The 18,195-nt window shown below is 39.9% G+C and overlaps 1 protein-coding gene across 1 annotated transcript; it reads right to left on the bottom strand.

The window, feature by feature from the left end:
* Window positions 1-835: 835 nt before the first annotated feature.
* On the bottom strand, window positions 836-17,220 carry tdrd7a (tudor domain containing 7 a). The gene is made up of 21 exons (XM_085356154.1): window positions 17,017-17,220; window positions 16,754-16,898; window positions 16,478-16,592; window positions 16,266-16,361; window positions 16,055-16,083; window positions 15,502-15,542; window positions 15,063-15,233; window positions 12,377-12,808; window positions 12,018-12,214; window positions 10,875-11,067; window positions 7,342-7,453; window positions 6,979-7,190; window positions 6,191-6,325; window positions 5,485-5,568; window positions 5,210-5,344; window positions 4,996-5,106; window positions 4,255-4,426; window positions 3,944-4,104; window positions 3,224-3,417; window positions 2,779-2,939; window positions 836-1,059 (listed from the first exon to the last, which is right to left on the bottom strand). The coding sequence occupies exons 1-21, from the start codon at window positions 17,218-17,220 to the stop codon at window positions 836-838; spliced, it is 3,324 nt and encodes a 1,107-aa protein (XP_085212280.1).
* Window positions 17,221-18,195: the final 975 nt, after the last annotated feature.

The raw sequence follows: 18,195 nt of genomic DNA, 5'->3' as shown, positions 1-18,195 counted from the left end.
GACAGATGTTTACTTGATTACACAGACATTATGTAGGACTAAGATGGGTAATGGATAACAGGTATCAATTTTAAATAACTGGACATGAATAATCTGAGCTCCTTTAATATTATAAAACAACATATTTCAAACTTACTAGACAGCTCTTTTGCTTGACAAAAGTGCCTTTAAAGGTTAGAAGAAAGGTAGAAATGTGAAATGTAAAAGTGAAATCAGGGGTTAAATGTGAAAACGCTAACATTAAACATTAAACATTAAACTATATTGTCCATTATACAAAATGATACTGGAAGGCAGAGGTTAAACTTGAAATCTTTATACGGTGCATGCTTTCTATATTTTGAAAATACACATCACACTTGCAAGAATCTGCTGACAAGAAATTGCTCACCCCCCCCAATATTTGCCCAACAAACCGTTAAACTGACATTGTTGATATAAGGAAAAATTTAATGGATTTATGACCCTATCTAGAAAATTGTAATCAGAATTAAACTTTTTGAGCCAGAAGGTATGGACGCACATGCAAACCCCCCCCCCAAAAAAAACAACAATTTCTTCATAAGTATACATTTCAAATATATATTATATAAATAAACAGCTGGATTCACTGCAATATCAAACTCTGCAAAGTCAGCTCAGCTTAAAGAAAAAGCAAAACATGCAATAAAGAACACATATGGCTTAACTAGAACCAAAAGAAAAATGCAGGAAATTTTTATTAACTTCAAGACTGTGACCCTACCAAATCTCAAAAGTCTTCGTACAGAATAATGAACACTGAAACAGAACAGAGGACATTTATCCCCATGCTTGTGTTTCCATTCTAGGAAGTTCAAGACAGCTCGACATCAATCGCAGTGATAACTGTGTGGATCCAAAGGTCCTGATTATCCACTGTGGTGTCCACTAGGTAAACTGTCAACCTGCGCTCCCAAGGCTCACCTTTGACCTCCGACACATCTTGCACACTGTCCACCACTGCGACCAGTGCGCGATTCTCTACATGATTTCTGAATAACATCGAGGAATCCTCTGACCATTGGTGCTGTGTTACACCTGTGTGATCAGGAAAAGGAAACAACTAGTATGTGTACACCACAGATTTCATATAAAACATGGACATGTCTACTACAACACCCCCCCCCCCACGGCCTTTTGCATTTTGGCTTCCACTATATTGATTGGTAGTAGTGACTATGTTTGGATGGATGGATGGATGGATGGATGATCTCCGTCACACCTCTCTGATCTTTCAACTAACAAAACCTCCAAATAGAACTCAGTCAGCTGGTAAGTTGCTTCTGATTTTCCTTGAAGCAGGCTAAAATAGGCCAAACTTTGGAACAGTCTGCCTCTTCAAACTAAGATCTCTCCAACACTCGACATCTTTAAAACCTGTCTGAAAACACATCTTTACTCACTAGCTTTTAATTCTGACTCAGTTTTTGTTTTGTTCTTTGTGTTTGTTCTACTTTTTACCTTTTTAAAATGTGCTTATAAATAAATTGATTGGTTACTAAGTTGGGCTGTCAAGTTAAGTCACATGCAACAAGATTTGCTTGTTGAACACTTCTTTGCAAGTGGCAAGCAGTCCCATGAAGGACACTCCAGGTTTCAGATGGTAGCTAACCCTCAAACAGAATTTTGCTATTCCAATAGTAGACATAATTGTACCTAGGGCTGTGGGATATGACCAAAACCTCATATCCCGATATAAGACATTTATCGCCCCGACAACGAGATATATCACAAAAATGTTACATTTTCTGTAAATTCTGTGAATCTCGGGCAACTCTACTTGCGTGAAGTTTTTTCAGCTGGGCGTCGTGTACCTGGAGTTGAGTGTGTCACATAAGTTGAAACTGCCACAATTTTCTTTGTATTTATTACACTGCGTGCTAGCGAGACAGAAGCTAAGCTCGCTGCAACATGGCAAATGCCTCAACGCTACCCGAAATTGAACCTCCCCCACCCTCATTCATATCTGGCATTTGGAACTATTTTGGTTTTCATGTGAAGCATGACCCTGAAGGTAAGCGCGCCATGGACAACAGTAAAACAGTATGTCGGATGTGCCACGTAATGCTCAATTACATTGGTGGGAACTAGTGCGTTAGCGCAGTTAGCTCATTAACGTGTTGACGCCGTCCAGCCCCACACACGGGGTGATCCGCGGTAGCTCGTTAATGGAGATTTACGCCATTATGGCGTTAAAGTAATTTTAACGAGATTAACGCTGACAGCACTAGTGGGAACACAATGAATGTGACTGCACATTTACGCCAACATCATCCTAGTGCAAAGACAAGTGGAAGCAGACAAAAACAATAAGCACGCATGCTACAAACTTTACCCGAGTCATTTAGACAGCCATTAGCACATGCTTCTCCTTATGGGGACCTGATATGTTTAATATGCTGCTGAGAATATAGCCCAGAAGAAGCGTATAGTATAGCTTTTATTTTGGAAAGAGCCATTTCTCTGTAATAAACCCTCTTTTCCAAAGATGAGTGATTTCTCGATCAGATAGATTTTATTTTTTTATTATTTTTTTGTTTCAGCAACATTAAATTTAAAAACTACTTTTGAGTTAAAACATATTTATAATTTTAATGAATGACAAATTAAAAAGGCATGAACATTTTTTGTGTCGAAAAAATATCGAACCGTGACACCAAAGTATCGAACCGAACCGTGAATTTTGCGTATCGTTGCACCCCTACTATCCATCTATATGTAAAAAACCAGTGAAGCTATATGAAGACAATAACTCACCTGCCAGTTGTGCAGTCATAGCCTGGAAGGGCAGCTGTCTGAACTCCTCTATTAAGGGCCTGATGAGCGTACTGTGGACTAGCTCATGCTTACCGTAGTCCAGCTGGTAGACAGACACCAAGCCATTGGAAAGACTCCCCTTCACCTTCACACGGTGCCAACTACATACAGGTAAACATCGGTTAAGCCATTGACCCTGACACAATAGCAACTTATTGATTTTAAACTGTGAACCTTGGCATCACACAGCAAAGCAGTTGAAGGTTTTCCTCCTAATATAAACTTATAAAAGAAGAATTCTTTAAGAATATCTTTTATAATTTTGGAGTCTCAAAAATATGCTACAAAGACAACAATGTGTTAGGGAAGGAGAGAGAATAAATGAAGTAGTTGATTTATTTCGGGAAAAACTGACAAGACCTTTAGCAGCCATGTGTCGACTTACTTTTTGTCTATTTTGGCAGCATAGATGTGCCCTTTCTGGATGGTGGTGGTTGGGTTGGTCTTCCCTGTCTGGTTGTAATAAAGCATCATCTCCCCCATCAACACCACCAGCTTATGCAGGTCATGCCAAGCCTGCAGCACAAAGTAACCAGGGTGGCATGCCACTGGTACGAACACATCTATATTCTGACCAGGCTGAAAGAAGAGGACAAGGAAAATGACTTCTTGGTACTCCAGCTTTTTTTGGGTCTGGAATAACCCCAAACCCATATTCTTTACTAATTTAATTTGACCATAATCTGTAAACGGATGTGAGAAATTGCTCACACACACACACACCAAATTTGAACAGCAAGATTATGTTGAACTTTTAACTGGAAAACTCTATTCATTTTCAATGCTTCAATGTTACAGTGTTATTTTTGGACTGTAGTAGAGTAACTGCATGTTTCACCATGCAAAACAATTGTTTTATTTTAAACTAAGCCTTGATGAACTTCAGTTTATTCTCTCTGAAACAAACCACTTTGGCTTCACCATGCTCCCCTCTAAACCAACTTTTTTCAGATTGGCTCCCCTGGCAACAAAAGCATTTAAAGGAGTGGTAGGGAGGAGTTTTGTGCTTAAAGCCAGGGCTGCGTGCTTGAGACTATTCAAGCACACAGACTATTCTTGCAGCCATCTTTTACTCCCAATAGAAGGTTATCTCATCTTCACGCACCAAGGGGAGATCCAGCAGAGGTGGCAGCTGAAGTAGTTGCGTCTGAGTTTTGGTGGTAGCATCCCCGCCCCCTGCTATGTGACGTAGCTGCGGTGAAGCCTTCACAGCGGGATTCGAGACTGAGCTGCTGAGAGACGACCTCTCCATCACAGGAGTGAGACCTACAAGTTTAAACAGCACCCCATTCCAAATATTACATTAGAGATTATGAGCTTAAATAAAAAAAAATAAAAAATAAAAGTTTCAGGTCAAATGTTTACTGCTGGTAGGAAGTATTTCAGACCCAGAATGTTTATGATGCGCACCATTACCTGTATTCATGTTGCAACTGGTGATTGTGTTGTTTTGTATTGTGAGCTTCTTCCACAACTCTGACTGGGCCAAGTGATGGTTGATGCTCTCGTCCAAATGCTGACCGCCAACGCCAATGAAAAGATACATATAGACAAGCGTGTCCTTTGTGTCCTGGTTTAATTTCAAGATCTGAAAATGAAAAGAATGGTTAAAAGAATGCATGGACAAAATGTACAAATTGAGAGCTTAAATTTATTGTGACTGCTTTACACAGTTGCACTTTGGAGTTAACTGATATTTAACTGCACGTCTACTAATGAATCAAAATACGACAACCAGAAGTCTAACACACTGTTAGAACCTACAAGACCTGTGATTTGCCCTGTGATGTACAGCACTAATACAGTGCCAGCAGATCCTTTATTCTGTGCATTTTGAGTGAAAGAGCCAACACAAATCATATTTGGTCCAACACATTCTCATTATCCATCAGAAGTTCATGGTTTGTGGATCGTTAGACCAGTGCTAGTAGATGCTGTCCATAGCTCTTCCACTAGCAATGCTGGTTATGGTATGTCTCAACAGTCAAATCTTTCCTGTTTAGAGATACTTCATTCCATTTACCTGAAAATTTGTCAAAAATCACTTCTTTCACACTGGCCATTATTCCAGTATGCAATTACAAGTTACTGTGCTTCAAAGTGAAGATTTTATTATCAGCAGCATTTACCAAGTCTATTTTTTGATGTAGATAGTACCTTCATTCTACAGGCTTCAGAGCCCATAACAGCCTCCTTCACCCACAGAATGGCCTCTTGGCTCCAGTCACCCTCAGGAACAGGAAGGTCAGCTAGGCGACATTTAATAGCCTGGAGAAGACACACTTACAAACCTTTACATGTGTTACAAAACTCGTGAAGCCTGTCTGACCACTGATCTCTCCATCACCTAGAACAAACACAAGTAACTAACCTGTGGTGGGATGATAATGAAGTCTTTCAAAAGAAGAGGGGGGATCTCCCGAAGATCAGTGAGTTCTAGTGTTGCTGGGACACCAAAGTCAATGACAGAAATCTCCATCACTCTGTTACCGTACATATTGGTGATCTAAAATTAAAAGCAACAGAAGATGATGAAGATGAAGAAGAAGAAAAACTTACTGGTCATGATTTTTGCCATTCTCAAAACATTTCTTTCAATTATTTTTAAGTCTTCAAACAAATACATTGCCAATATTTGATTCCTACCTCAACTCTGGCCCACTTTTCTTTGTAGCGAGCTAGACAGAACTTGCCAATGAAGGGCCTAGACACCAGGAACTCAGATGTGATCTAGTAGTGGGGGGGGGGGGGGGGGGGGGAGACGACAAACAAACAGAAAAACCCAGTAACAGTGTTAGAAAGCTTCGCCCATTCCACAGGTGAAACGGCAGTTGCAAGGAACTCATATCTGAGAGAAGTACAAATAATGAATAAATCCCAGTAAATGACAGACAAGTGTCTGAAGTCTTTGGTGGGGATCAAATGCACTGTCAACGAGATAAAAGACAGGCACAAAAAAGAAGAAGAAAGGAAGCCATTCGTGCTCAAAGGTCATCCTTAAGGAAAAAACCTCCAACAAGAACTTTTTTTTTTTTTTTTTTTTTTAAACTAGATGTTTTTTTGCATTCATTGTTCTTTGTATTTAAAGTAAATGCATGCTTCTGAAAAGCAATTTAAACAGCCAATGTGAGGTACAACAACTGCACAAAAACCTCATTGTCCCTGAGGCCCAGTATGGGGAATGTATTTTTCCCCCTCCTTATCTTTATCACTACATTCTCTGAGCTGTTTATAACTTCTCACAAAAACACATGACGAAAAATACAATCCTGCACACATAGTATGTGGAAATACCCTTATTCCATTGTCTTCCACTCTTCCATGAATGTATGTACTATAAAGTATTATATACCTGGGAAATGAAGTAGGCCTCTGTTTCTTCTAGTAACTTGCTCAGTCTTGCAGTTCCACGGGAAGGGAGCTGGCAGTACAAGGTGCCATCTTGACACACATTTGTGACAGACACATCCTGATAGGTAACATTTACCTACAGGCAACAGTATCATATTATACAATGCTGGAAGAATTCATCAAAAACTTGTGTGATGCAGCAATGATGATAATGGTTAGAGTCTCACGCACAAAACAGTCTTTGCATTTTCATCTTATTTCTGGCCATTTGATGAGCTAAAATGAGTGCATTATGCTTCAATAAATGAAACCCAGATTAATTTATTGAAGAATAATGAACTCATTTTAAAAAAAAGCAATTTTATTACTACAATACATTAAAAAAAAAACAAAAAAACAATGAAGATAATGAAAGTTTTGCTGCACTCCCAAAGTTATTTTTGTACTCTTGCATTTTTAAATCAAGTAACACGTGTTTCTCAGGAAAAATAACAAGCAGCAAGCTCTGCCTGAGGGCTAACAAATCACTTTGCCCAAAGCTGAATATAAAACTGCAGTTTCCAAACCACCCACACACGCAAACACACACCCCTACTGTAACATAAGACACAATAAAGTACGGGTAACACAGCACCACTTAGTGGTTATGTTGAGTTTATAAGAAAAATATGAAAAGGGGAGGAAAATAATTACAAATCTAAGTCTTCCCCACTAGAACTAATTGTCTGACCACATTTTATTTAAAAAAAAAAAAAAAAAAGGTATATCCTCAATAATATGTAAACCTACAGACAGAGGGTTGTTCATGGTCTTGTCCTGTAGAACCTTCAGGCAGGCGGAGTTGATGTTGAGGTCGTCATCCTGTGAAGTATCATAAAGTACTGCTGTAGGTACTTCACTCTCTTGGCATGGCTCTAATGTTTCCATCAGCAGGATCTTTCCAATTGCCACATTATCCATAAGTGAGAGCACCAATGGATGGGAGCTGAATCTTTCTAGGCCTGACAGGAGGATAGTAAAGAAATGGAAAAAGATGAAGACAATGGCAAGAGCATCAGGGTAACAGAAACTCCTAAAAACACTTCCTTTATCTAGAGATTGAGTTTGTTCTGTATAAAACAGTTAAACAGAATTTCCTAATGTTCTACATACCTGCAAGCTGAACATTAGTGGCTTGAAAGGGCAGGGAAAGAAAGTCCCTGTGTAGTTCCAGCAGATTTTTCATGTTAGTCTCTACAGAGAAGCCATAATCCATGTAGTAAACCTGACAGACACACAGAGAGGTTCTTTGGTTTCACATGTCTACGTACACACACACACACACACACACACACACACACTAAATATTATAAGACTTTTGGACGCCTTTTAATACACATTGTATTGTGATGGAGCTTAAACATCAGTCTCACACAATTTGAGACTAAACTTACAATACAACAACAACAACAACAACAACAACAACAAAAACATAGAGTATTAATTTTCAAAAGTAAGAATGCACTCTTTGCAAGTGTACATAAAGTTGGTTTAGTTTAACATTAGAACCACAAAAGGGGGTAATTTGGCATTTATAAAAAAAAATAAAAAAAATCCTTTTACCTCTGTTAAAATAAAACCATCATCTCATATTCCTACACAGGGCTTATTCATCAAATACTGAATTTCTAGGGGTGCTGAATTTTAAACAAATATTTTGACAAGAAAGATGCTATAACATGAGCCAGAGCTAGACAGATGTTATAGATAAATAAATGTATACGTTATAGTATTTAGATAAAATAATAATAATAATAATAATAATAATAATAATAATAATAATAATAATAATTAACTGCCAAGGTGAGCATGGGATTCTGAACTACAGGGAGTGCATAATTATTAGTCAAGTTGTATTTTTGAGAAATAATTTTATTATTGAACAACAACCATGTTCTCAATGAACCCAAAAAACTCATTAATATCAAAGCTGAATGTTTTTGGAAGTAGTTTTTAGTTTGTTTTTAGTTTTAGCTATTTTAGGGGGGTATCTGTGTGTGCAGGTGACTATTACTGTGCATAATTATTAGGCAAATATACATTTCTGACATTCAAAAACAAAACAAAAACAAATCGGCGACCAAGATAGCCACCTTTCTTTGCAAGGACACTCAAAAGCCTGCCATCCATGGATTCTGTCAGTGTTTTGATCTGTTCACCATCAACATTGCGTGCAGCAGCAACCACAGCCTCCCAGACACTGTTCAGAGAGGTGTACTGTTTTCCCTCCTTGTAAATCTCACATTTGATGATGGACCACAGGTTCTCAATGGGGTTCAGATCAGGTGAACAAGGTGGCCATGTCATTAGTTTTTCTTCTTTTATACCCTTTCTTGCCAGCCACGCTGTGGAGTACTTGGACGCGTGTGATGGAGCATTGTCCTGCATGAAAATCATGTTTTTCTTGAAGGATGCAGACTTCTTCCTGTACCACTGCTTGAAGAAGGTGTCTTCCAGAAACTGGCAGTAGGACTGGGAGTTGAGCTTGACTCCATCCTCAACCCGAAAAGGCCCCACAAGCTCATCTTTGATGATACCAGCCCAAACCAGTACTCCACCTCCACCTTGCTGGCGTCTGAGTCGGACTGGAGCTCTCTGCCCTTTACCAATCCAGCCACGGGCCCATCCATCTGGCCCATCAAGACTCACTCTCATTTCATCAGTCCATAAAACCTTAGAAAAAACAGTCTTGAGATATTTCTTGGCCCAGTCTTGACGTTTCAGCTTGTGTTCAGTGGTGGTCGTCTTTCAGCCTTTCTTACCTTGGCCATGTCTCTGAGTATTGCACACCTTGTGCTTTTGGGCACTCCAGTGATGTTGCAGCTCTGAAATATGGCCAAACTGGTGGCAAGTGGCATCTTGGCAGCTGCACGCTTGACTTTTCTCAGTTCATGGGCAGTTATTTGGCGCCTTGGTTTTTCCACACGCTTCTTGCGACCCTGTTGACTATTTTGAATGAAACGCTTGATTGTTCGATGATCACGCTTCAGAAGCTTTGCAATTTTGAGACTGCTGCATCCCTCTGCAAGATATCTCACTATTTTTGACTTTTCTGAGCCTGTCAAGTCCTTCTTTTGACCCATTTTTCCAAAGGAAAGGACGTTGCCTAATAATTATGCACACCTGATATAGGGTGTTGATGTCATTAGACCACACCCCTTCTTATTACAGAGATGCACATCACCTAATATGCTTAATTGGTAGTAGGCTTTCGAGCCTATACAGCTTGGAGTAAGACAACATGCATGAAGAGGATGATGTGGACAAAATACTCATTTGCCTAATAATTCTGCACTCCCTGTAAAGCAGAGTGGGTAAGAGGTGGGAGTGTGCGACCAAACATGTGGAGAACTGGCCATTTTACTGACTGTACAGAGCAGTGAGGAAACCATAGCTGAACCCAACTGAGAGTGCACAGTATGGAGAACTAATCCAAGGGAAATACATTTTTTTGTTGCAGGAGAGGTCAAAATTACACTTTCTGGCAGAGACAGAACAATAAATTCAAATTTCTTTGTATTGTGAGAAACTGGAGAAACCCATGCAAATACAAATTTTCCAGTGTGTCAAGTTTAAAATACTTTCAAAGCAAACTATGCTGCCTATCTTAATTTGCGTAAGCATGCCATTTTCGTAAGTCACTTGTCCTTAAACTTGCATTTTTTTTTTTATTTACATAGACTAACAGCCACACTATCAAACTCATCTTCTTCAACTAATTCTTAAGAAAGGGAAACAGTAGTATCATTAGATTTTAATCCACCAATGTGTGGGATCATCTAGACAAGCGGTCTCCAACCTTTTTTGCACCACGGACCGGTTTATGCCTGACAATATTTTCACGGACCAGCCTTTAAGGTGTCGCGGATAAATACAACAAAATAAAACTAGTACCGGTACCGAAAAAAAAGAAGATTTATTCATAACACACGTGAAAAGACCCAGGAAAACCGAGTTAACGATAAAAATGATAACAAAATAACGCTGAAAACCGATAAAAACCATACATTTCACACCTGAGCCTCAACTTTTGCGGCCCGGTACCAAACGACTCACGGACCGGTACCGGTCCGAGGCCCGGGGGTTGGGGACCGCTGATCTAGACTGAGAATGAAACAAAAAGAAGAGCTTTGAATGACCTTCAATATGCCTGGAGAACTCTTCCTGAGCACCACTTAAAGAAATTCCAAGAAACAGAGTTCAGTCTGTGTTAAAGAGTAACATGTGGGCATACCAATATTGACTTTCAAGTCTGTTCAAGTCTGTATATGCTTTACTTCTATTCATGTTTCATAAATCACTGCCACCATCTCCAATTTTCCCAGCAAAATATAGAGAAATGAGACATGGATCAAGACTTTTGGACAGTTAAATGCTCTTACACTTATAAAAACTGCCTGATGGTTTAGCCAAATTAAAAAGCTTGGCTCTATCAATATAATTTACTGAGACGCATAAAGGGGATTAAAAAAAACAACAACAACAACAACAAAAACAGTGACATTGTGTGTCAGAAACTCTCAGGGTGACTAAAATTGTAGTGGGTGCAACTAGATATTTTAAATATAAACATTTAGGACTTTAAGGACTCATAAACACACTAGCACAGAACTATGGTTAAAAATAAATAAATTCAAGAAATTTACCTTGACCTTGTTGGGGCCTGTGACCTCTAACACCTGCCCTCTGGCCATCTCAGCTCCATCCTCACCTCTGACAGCTACAAGCTGACCAACTATGGGATTAGACACAGGATGCTGAATGGAGTTTTGGCTGTAAAAGGTTTGCATGGCATCCTCCATGGCTTCCTGGGCGTTGGAGTAATTCTCACCTACATACCTGAAGAAAGACAGATTTTCACTTCACTCTTCAATTTGTCATAACTTACTGTGGGGGAAAACATTTTTGTATTTTCAAATTAAATCCAAATAATGAAGGTTGCAAGACATGATTTTAGTCATAATAAATCACAAACAAACAAAAAAAAGACTGAATTGATATTATGTAATAATAATAATAATAATAAATTGCGTTTATATAGCGCTTTTCGAGACCCTCAAAGCACTTTACAATTCCACTATTCATTCACTCTCACATTCACACACTGGTGGAGGCAAGCTACAGTTGTAGCCATAGCTGGCCTGGGGCAGACTGACAGAAGCGAGGCTGCCATATCACGCCATCAGCCCCTCTGGCCATCACCAGTAGGCAGTAGGTGAAGTGTCTTGCCCAAGGACAACGACCAATATGTAGGTGAGAACTACTCCAACGGCCAGGATCGTGGCTCAAGAGTTGGGAGTTCGCCTTGTAATCGGAAGGTTGCCGGTTCGAGCCCCGGCTTGGACAGTCTCGGTCGTTGTGTCCTTGGGCAAGACACTTCACCCATTGCCTACTGGTGGTGGTCAGAGGGCCCGGTGGCGCCAGTGTCCGGCAGCCTCGCCTCTGTCAGTGCGCCCCAGGGTGGCTGTGGCTACAATGTAGCTTGCCATCACCAGTGTGTGTGTGTGAATGGGTGGATGACTGGATATGTAAAGCGCTTTGGGGTCCTTAGGGACTAGTAAAGCGCTATATAAATACAGGCCATTTACCAAGACAGACAGAGCTGGGGATCGAACCGGCAACCTTCCGGTTACAAGATGAACTTCCCAACCCCCTGAACCACGGTATGTTGATAACAAAAGGTTTTGGATTTTTCTCTTCCATTTTGTTGACTGGGTTTAAATTATTTTTTAGATTTAATAATGCATTAAGAAGTACAAAAATGTCTGCATTAATAAAGTCTGTCTCACCTTACAGTAACGGCATTGGTGGTCTTGACTTCAGTAACCAGCACTGATGGGTATTGCACTGAGGGAAGAACTAAAGAGGGAGGAACCACAGGACTCAGGACCTTCAGACCAGAAGGAAGAGGATGCCTTATACCCTGCTGGTTTTCTCGACCGTCTGTGGGTTTTATGTCTGCTCTGCTTGATTTGTAGAGGATGGCCTGATCACAGGAAAGAACGAAAACATAACCATTGTTAAAATCATTGTTGTTTTAGCTGCAAACAATCACCATTTTCACCCCTACAGTTTCTGTGTTACCCATCAGAACACCTACTGCTGTTTACTCAACTTATACGTCACCTACACTGCATCAATCTCTTACCTTCTTCTTGTCATGTGGCGAGGGGTACTCCACATTGCATATATCAAGCAAAAGAGACAAGTTGTCCAGCACATGCTCAGGGAATGGCACCTTGTATGCCTCCATAAAAAGTTTGGGCATAGCATGGGCCCACAGACCCTGGCTGTATTTGGAAAGGAGCTCCTTTATTTTCTGACGAACATCAGCTGAGACAACAGCACACGGTTTTGATGGAGGACATGGTGTAGAATCAGAAGTAGGATTGAATGTGACTTGTGTACAAGGGCTTTCAGGTGTTGAGGGACATGAAGAAAAATGTGTGCTGGTAGTGCTTAAATTGTTGAGCGATGCTTGTGAAGTGCTGGTGGTGCTCTTTAAAGGAACAGGAGATTTCTTGGTAGGCAGAGGAGGGTAGACCAGCTGGTCGGCTCGGTTGGTGGAAAGTTCCTCTACCTTTGGAAGAAGATAAATGAGACACACAAAAAAGTGAACATCTTAAATAAAGCTGTTAAGCATACAATCAAAGACCGCAACACACCTCCAACTTACCCCATCTCTAACACCCTTCTGTCATTCTAACCCTCTCCATGACCACCTTCACTAAATCCAGGAATCTTACATGTACTCCTGCCTGGCAGCTCCATTAAAATTCTTTGTCTAATAAATCCACTGTACCTCATTTGCACAATTCCAAACCATCTCAACCTTGCCTCAAACTTTGTCTCCTCAAACTCTGACTCATTTTTAATCTTGTCTATCCTGGTCATTCCCAGTGAAATTCTGAGCATCTTAAACTCTGCTACCTCCCTCTCATTTTATACGTGTGTATTCTGTCTTGCATCCAACTTTCTTCTTCACTCCAGTGCATACCTCCATCTTTCCAGACTCTCCTTCACCTGCTCGCTACTTTTACTACAGATTGGTGCTCACAGATGACATCCAGGGAAACTCCTACTTGACCTCATCTGTCAACCTGCCCATCAACACTGCAAGCAAGAAGGGGCTCAGAGCTGATCCCTGATGTAATTCCATCCCCATCTTGAACCCATCTGTCACTCCCATTACACACCTCACCACCATTTCAGTGTCCGCATACATATCCTATACCACCTCACATGCTTCTCCTTGCCACTCCTGACTTCCTCGTGCAGTACAATAGTTAGCTGGCACCTTATCATATGCTTTCTCTACATCCACAGAGACACAGGGCCTGTCTCAATATGCGTTCTCGTGATACGTCATCAGTCGGAGACCAAGTACTGTTCCAATTCAAAGTACGCATCAAGCCGAGAACACGAAAAAGTCCCGGATGTGTTCTCGCTCCGCCCGTTTTATCGAGCATGCATCGGTGGTGACTTGTGTGGACTTGGTACAGCTAAATATCCCAGAATGCATTTCGTCCAAAACTCAAATGCAGTAATGGCGGACGTGCGGGGCTAAAAACTTTTAAATATTACTCTTTCTGAGTCACAAAATAAACTTTTAAGTTATTTTCAAGCGAGAATGTAGCTGTGTAAGCTTCAAATATCTGCTCGATTTATCAAGATATCATATATTTCAAAATGTGCTCTGATGTTTTTGGAGACGTCTGTGACCCGCCAGCTCTATAGCAGATATGGCCTGCATGGTAAATGGCCTGCATTTGTATAGCGCTTTTCTAGTCCATAGGACCCCAAAGCGCTTTACACTACATTCAGTCATTCACCCATTCACACACACATTCACACACTGGCGATAGCGAGGTTGAGGATCACTAGAGCCGGCGAGAGCAGCGGACTCCCGGCGCAACATTTTCAACCCCCCCTACGGTCTTTTCGCTACTCAGGTTAAACAAACCCCAAACCCCAGCAGCTGCCTATTGTATTGAGTGTCCACTAAAATATAAATAAAAGCGTTCTAACATCTCACCTGCTTGTTTTTATTAAAACATACATGTACACTATTTTTATTTTATTTCGCTACTGAGGTTAAACATGATATATAAGTCACTTAGATCACTTCTAAAAGTTAACGTTTGGTTTATTTCAGTGTTTTATTTGTTCCTGAGTAAATCGGTTTGGCTGTGATTAAAGTTAAGCTTCATAACATATTACTCAGTTAAATTAAGAGGGGACAGCAGTAAAAACTCCGGACCTGTGACATCATCAAGTACGCTGGTGTTCCAAATGTAGAAATCGCGAGTCTGTGCTCACGTTCTCGGCAAGTCCGTACTCCCGTGCGGTCTCGGCAAGTCCGGTCTCCCCGAGAACGTGAGTGCGTACTCGCGTACTTAAAATTGAGAAAAGGCCACAGTGAAGCTCCTTCTAGTGCACTCTTCTGGCATGAAGCCATACTGCTGCTCATTGACTGCCACCTCTCTTAAGCTAGCTTCAACAACTCTGAGGCCTAGCATTACTTTTTCATTTGCTATAGGTCTGAAAACTAGTACTGGTAACGATTTCAACTGAAAATACTATCACTTCCTAAGAGTTTGTTAAAGAAAAAAACTTGACTAAAAGTACTTTTTTTAAAAGGCATCACGATACGTCCACAACCACCCTTACTAACCCTTTTTTGGCATTTTAAACTACAAGTTTTCAAAATAATTGATTCTGAGACTGCAGAACTGAGTGTGAAATTGAAAACTGTCACTGGGTTTACAACCTAACATAAAACAAGACATTAAAAAGAACAAAAAAAAAACAAAAACCCAAAATACTCAACTTACGGTACACACGTGTGTCCACTTTGCCATGTCCCTGAGCACCTGAGGATGGAGGTTCCGACTGAACGTATCACAATAGAGTTCTGAGAGTTTTGACATCCACAGTCCACTGTAGTACTTCTCCAGGAGCTGACTTATTTGACTCTGCACCAGCTCCACGTCATACTCACTATCCTGCATGGAGGGATTTGAACGATCATGTGTTGCATTGCCACCTATGGGTTAAAACTTTCTACTATACCATATTATCAAAACTATGCAAAAGTTATTTTCTTAAACAGAAAGCATCTGATGTGACTTCAGTGATCAAATAGTTTAACTGAAATAGTATAAATATGGATTCTAAGTGTATTTTTTTACTCAGAAGTATTAAGATTGTCCTGACCATCTAAAGAGCACTTTGTATTCTAATATTGACAAAATTAACAGCAACAGACCGTACCTGGGATTGGCTGGGCATAGATACTCGCTGTAGGTTCACTTCTGAAAAATGTTTGAAAAGATAGAAATTAAGTAAATACACTTTGATACAAGCCAGTCTCAAAAGCAGAGCACTGCTGTTTGTTGTTAATCTTTATACATATGCTGTATTAACTTCTTAAATCAATCATTAGCACTAGAGCAAAACTTTGTTTCATTTCAGATCCTATGATTATTGTGACCATACATTGTTCTGAGCACTACAGCTGATAAAAAGTCAAACACTTCAATATGGTGCTGGTTAAACTGTCATCTGTGCAGCTGATTACAAGAGTTATATATTGTGATGCTGCACAGCCAAATTCACTTTGCTAACAAGCTTGGTACTGTTTGTACTTTTCTTTAGTAATACATTTCTAAGCCTGACTTGAAAAGATCTAAAAAATATGCCCAAAGAGCAGTTTAAAAGCAGATATATGCAAAAGCACTATATTTGTGTAACTCTTGTTATACTTGGATTCAACTTAGAAAGTTGTGCTATCAGAAAAAAAAAAAAGAGGAAAAATCTCAAATACCTTTGGAGTTCATCAAGTTCTTCTCTTTCCTGTTAGCAACATAGATATCTTAAAGCACAATGTGATTTCATAACAATAAGCTGTCACTCAACAGGACACAGAATTTTGCATTCATGTAGCTATGATTCTTAAAGGCTATACATACTAAAATTACACAGTACATTTTTTTGAGGAGAGCTTAAGCTTAATTTGCCCACAAGTGTAACTTCACCTGTTAAGTGTAACACATGCTGGTTTTAAAGCTGGTTGAGGAGCTGGTTGTCGGTGTTCAACTGGTGTGATGGAGCTGAAACCTTGGTCCAACTTCCTAGCATTTGAGAAGATTATGACAGAGTGTGACAAAGAATTTCTGCAAAGCTGAATTTATTGTCTAAATATTGCTTATAATTCCTTGAATAAATAAGTAAAGAAGATATTGTTAACCTGTAGTCCCCTGAGGCACTGAAACCTCTATAGCCACCATAGGGCCAAGAACGGTTTTTTGATGAATAACATTTACTATGAGCAGAAGGTTGGCGGAGTGAAGTCATTGGCCTCACTAAAACCAAGGAAAGAAAAACAAACCATATAAATAATGACCAATGTTTCCCCACAGATACAGTGTATGAAAACCTGCCCAATATGACATTAATCTTTTTTTTCTTCTCTGTCTAAGACGAGACCATGATTAATTAGTTGTTCCAACTAAGAAACACCTACCATTGAGCATGTACGAGTTGGGAGGCTTGAATCTCATCTTGCAGTTCACAATCTGGGAGCGACCAGATTTCTTCGAGGTTTTCTGCCTGGCAACCAATTGAGCAATGTTGGCAGTCTCCTCATACACTGCAGCTAAGCACTGTAACTAAGGTAAAGATTAATAAAAAAATTGTTTAATAAAAATTTCTAGCAGTTATACGTCTCCCAGTTCTTTGATGAGGCAGTAGTGTAGAGGGAAAACATTTTTTAAACAATACACTCACCTGACCCATGCCGTACTCAAGTTTCACAACGGAGGGAATGCTTCTGAGGTAGTCCTCGAGCTTTGAGAAGCCCAGCTTCTCCAGTGGGATGTTCTCTCCACACAGTGACCGGTACTCCGACTGAAGGTTGTCAATTGACACGCCGTCTTTGCTGGACTGGAGGACAGCCCGCAATATCCTCTTGACGAACTCGGCATCTGCCATCTTGGCAAACTGAGACTTGCACAGAACTGAGAAAAAACGGAAAGCAAAACATGTTTTTTTAAAAAAACAAAAAAAACAAAAACATAACATTGTAACAAAAATGTGAGCTTCAACAGCACATTTCTTATTTTCAAAGAGCTCTGATATATTTTACAGTTTGGATACTTTAAAAATCTACAAATCTTTGGTCCCTAAGTTAACATACCAACACGTTTGGGGCACACTCATTATGTCCGAAATCTTTTTTTTTTCTTTCCACTCAGGTTCATGAATTTAGCCTGTAAAGGGAGTCACAGGAGTGACTAACGATTAGGTAGGAGTTTCAGGTGTCGAAAACCTCACCAATAAGTTTGGTGTGTGAGATTTTGGTATACCACGTTTGTATCATTGATGCAAAGAGCAAAATCTCAGTGCCTCATTACTGGACTCCTTTTTAATCCTCATGGAGAAAAATGGCGCAAACCGCGGGAGTTGACTAACGGCTAACTGTTAGTACAAAGTAGCTCGTTCAGAGGTCGGAAATAGTCCTTCATTTCGGCCCACAGTTGACATAAACCATAAACCAGCGAAAAACATCTATATTGCGCAATTAACATCAACTTAAATTTGGTAATTTTATCGACAGGGAGACGGTTAAAAGTTAATAGTACCTGCACCTGTTAACCAAACGCCTGGAAACTCTTCTCTCGCGAACTCAAAATCTCGCGCACGCCCACAACTCCCAGTAGTTAATTATCCTGAACAGCGCAATTTTGAACCGCCTCATATACGTTTAAACATTACGTCGCTTTTTTTTTTATTTGTCTCGTAAACATTTAGCTAGCTAACACATATTTTCTTACATCACACAAAAAAGGTTTAATCAATTTTTTTGAAAAGCTGCTTTTAAGTGTTGTGGAAAATTTAAACTTTTATCGCAGAAAAAGACTTCACTATTCTCAAAGCAAATGTTTGTTGTAAATTTATTATTAGTAT

This window comes from Diplotaxodon limnothrissa, linkage group LG6 (assembly GCF_057381915.1).
Source record: "Diplotaxodon limnothrissa isolate DT_005_m linkage group LG6, D_limnothrissa_male_GT1.1, whole genome shotgun sequence".
In the NCBI taxonomy this organism is placed as follows: domain Eukaryota; kingdom Metazoa; phylum Chordata; class Actinopteri; order Cichliformes; family Cichlidae; genus Diplotaxodon; species Diplotaxodon limnothrissa.
Note: the sequence above shows the minus strand (reverse complement) of the source record. Positions and strands in the feature narration are given on the sequence as shown.

Bases quoted from the DNA above. Each gene is read 5' to 3' on its own strand.
- tdrd7a (XM_085356154.1), bottom strand. From the start codon at position 17,220: ATGGCAGATGCCGAGTTCGTCAAGAGGATATTGCGGGCTGTCCTCCAG. The intron at 16,899-17,016 runs GTGAGTGTATTG...TCTTTACCTTAG, and splicing joins TTGAGTACGGCATGGGTCAG to TTACAGTGCTTAGCTGCAGT. The intron at 16,084-16,265 runs GTGAAGTTACAC...TGTTGCTAACAG, and splicing joins GCATGTGTTACACTTAACAG to GAAAGAGAAGAACTTGATGA.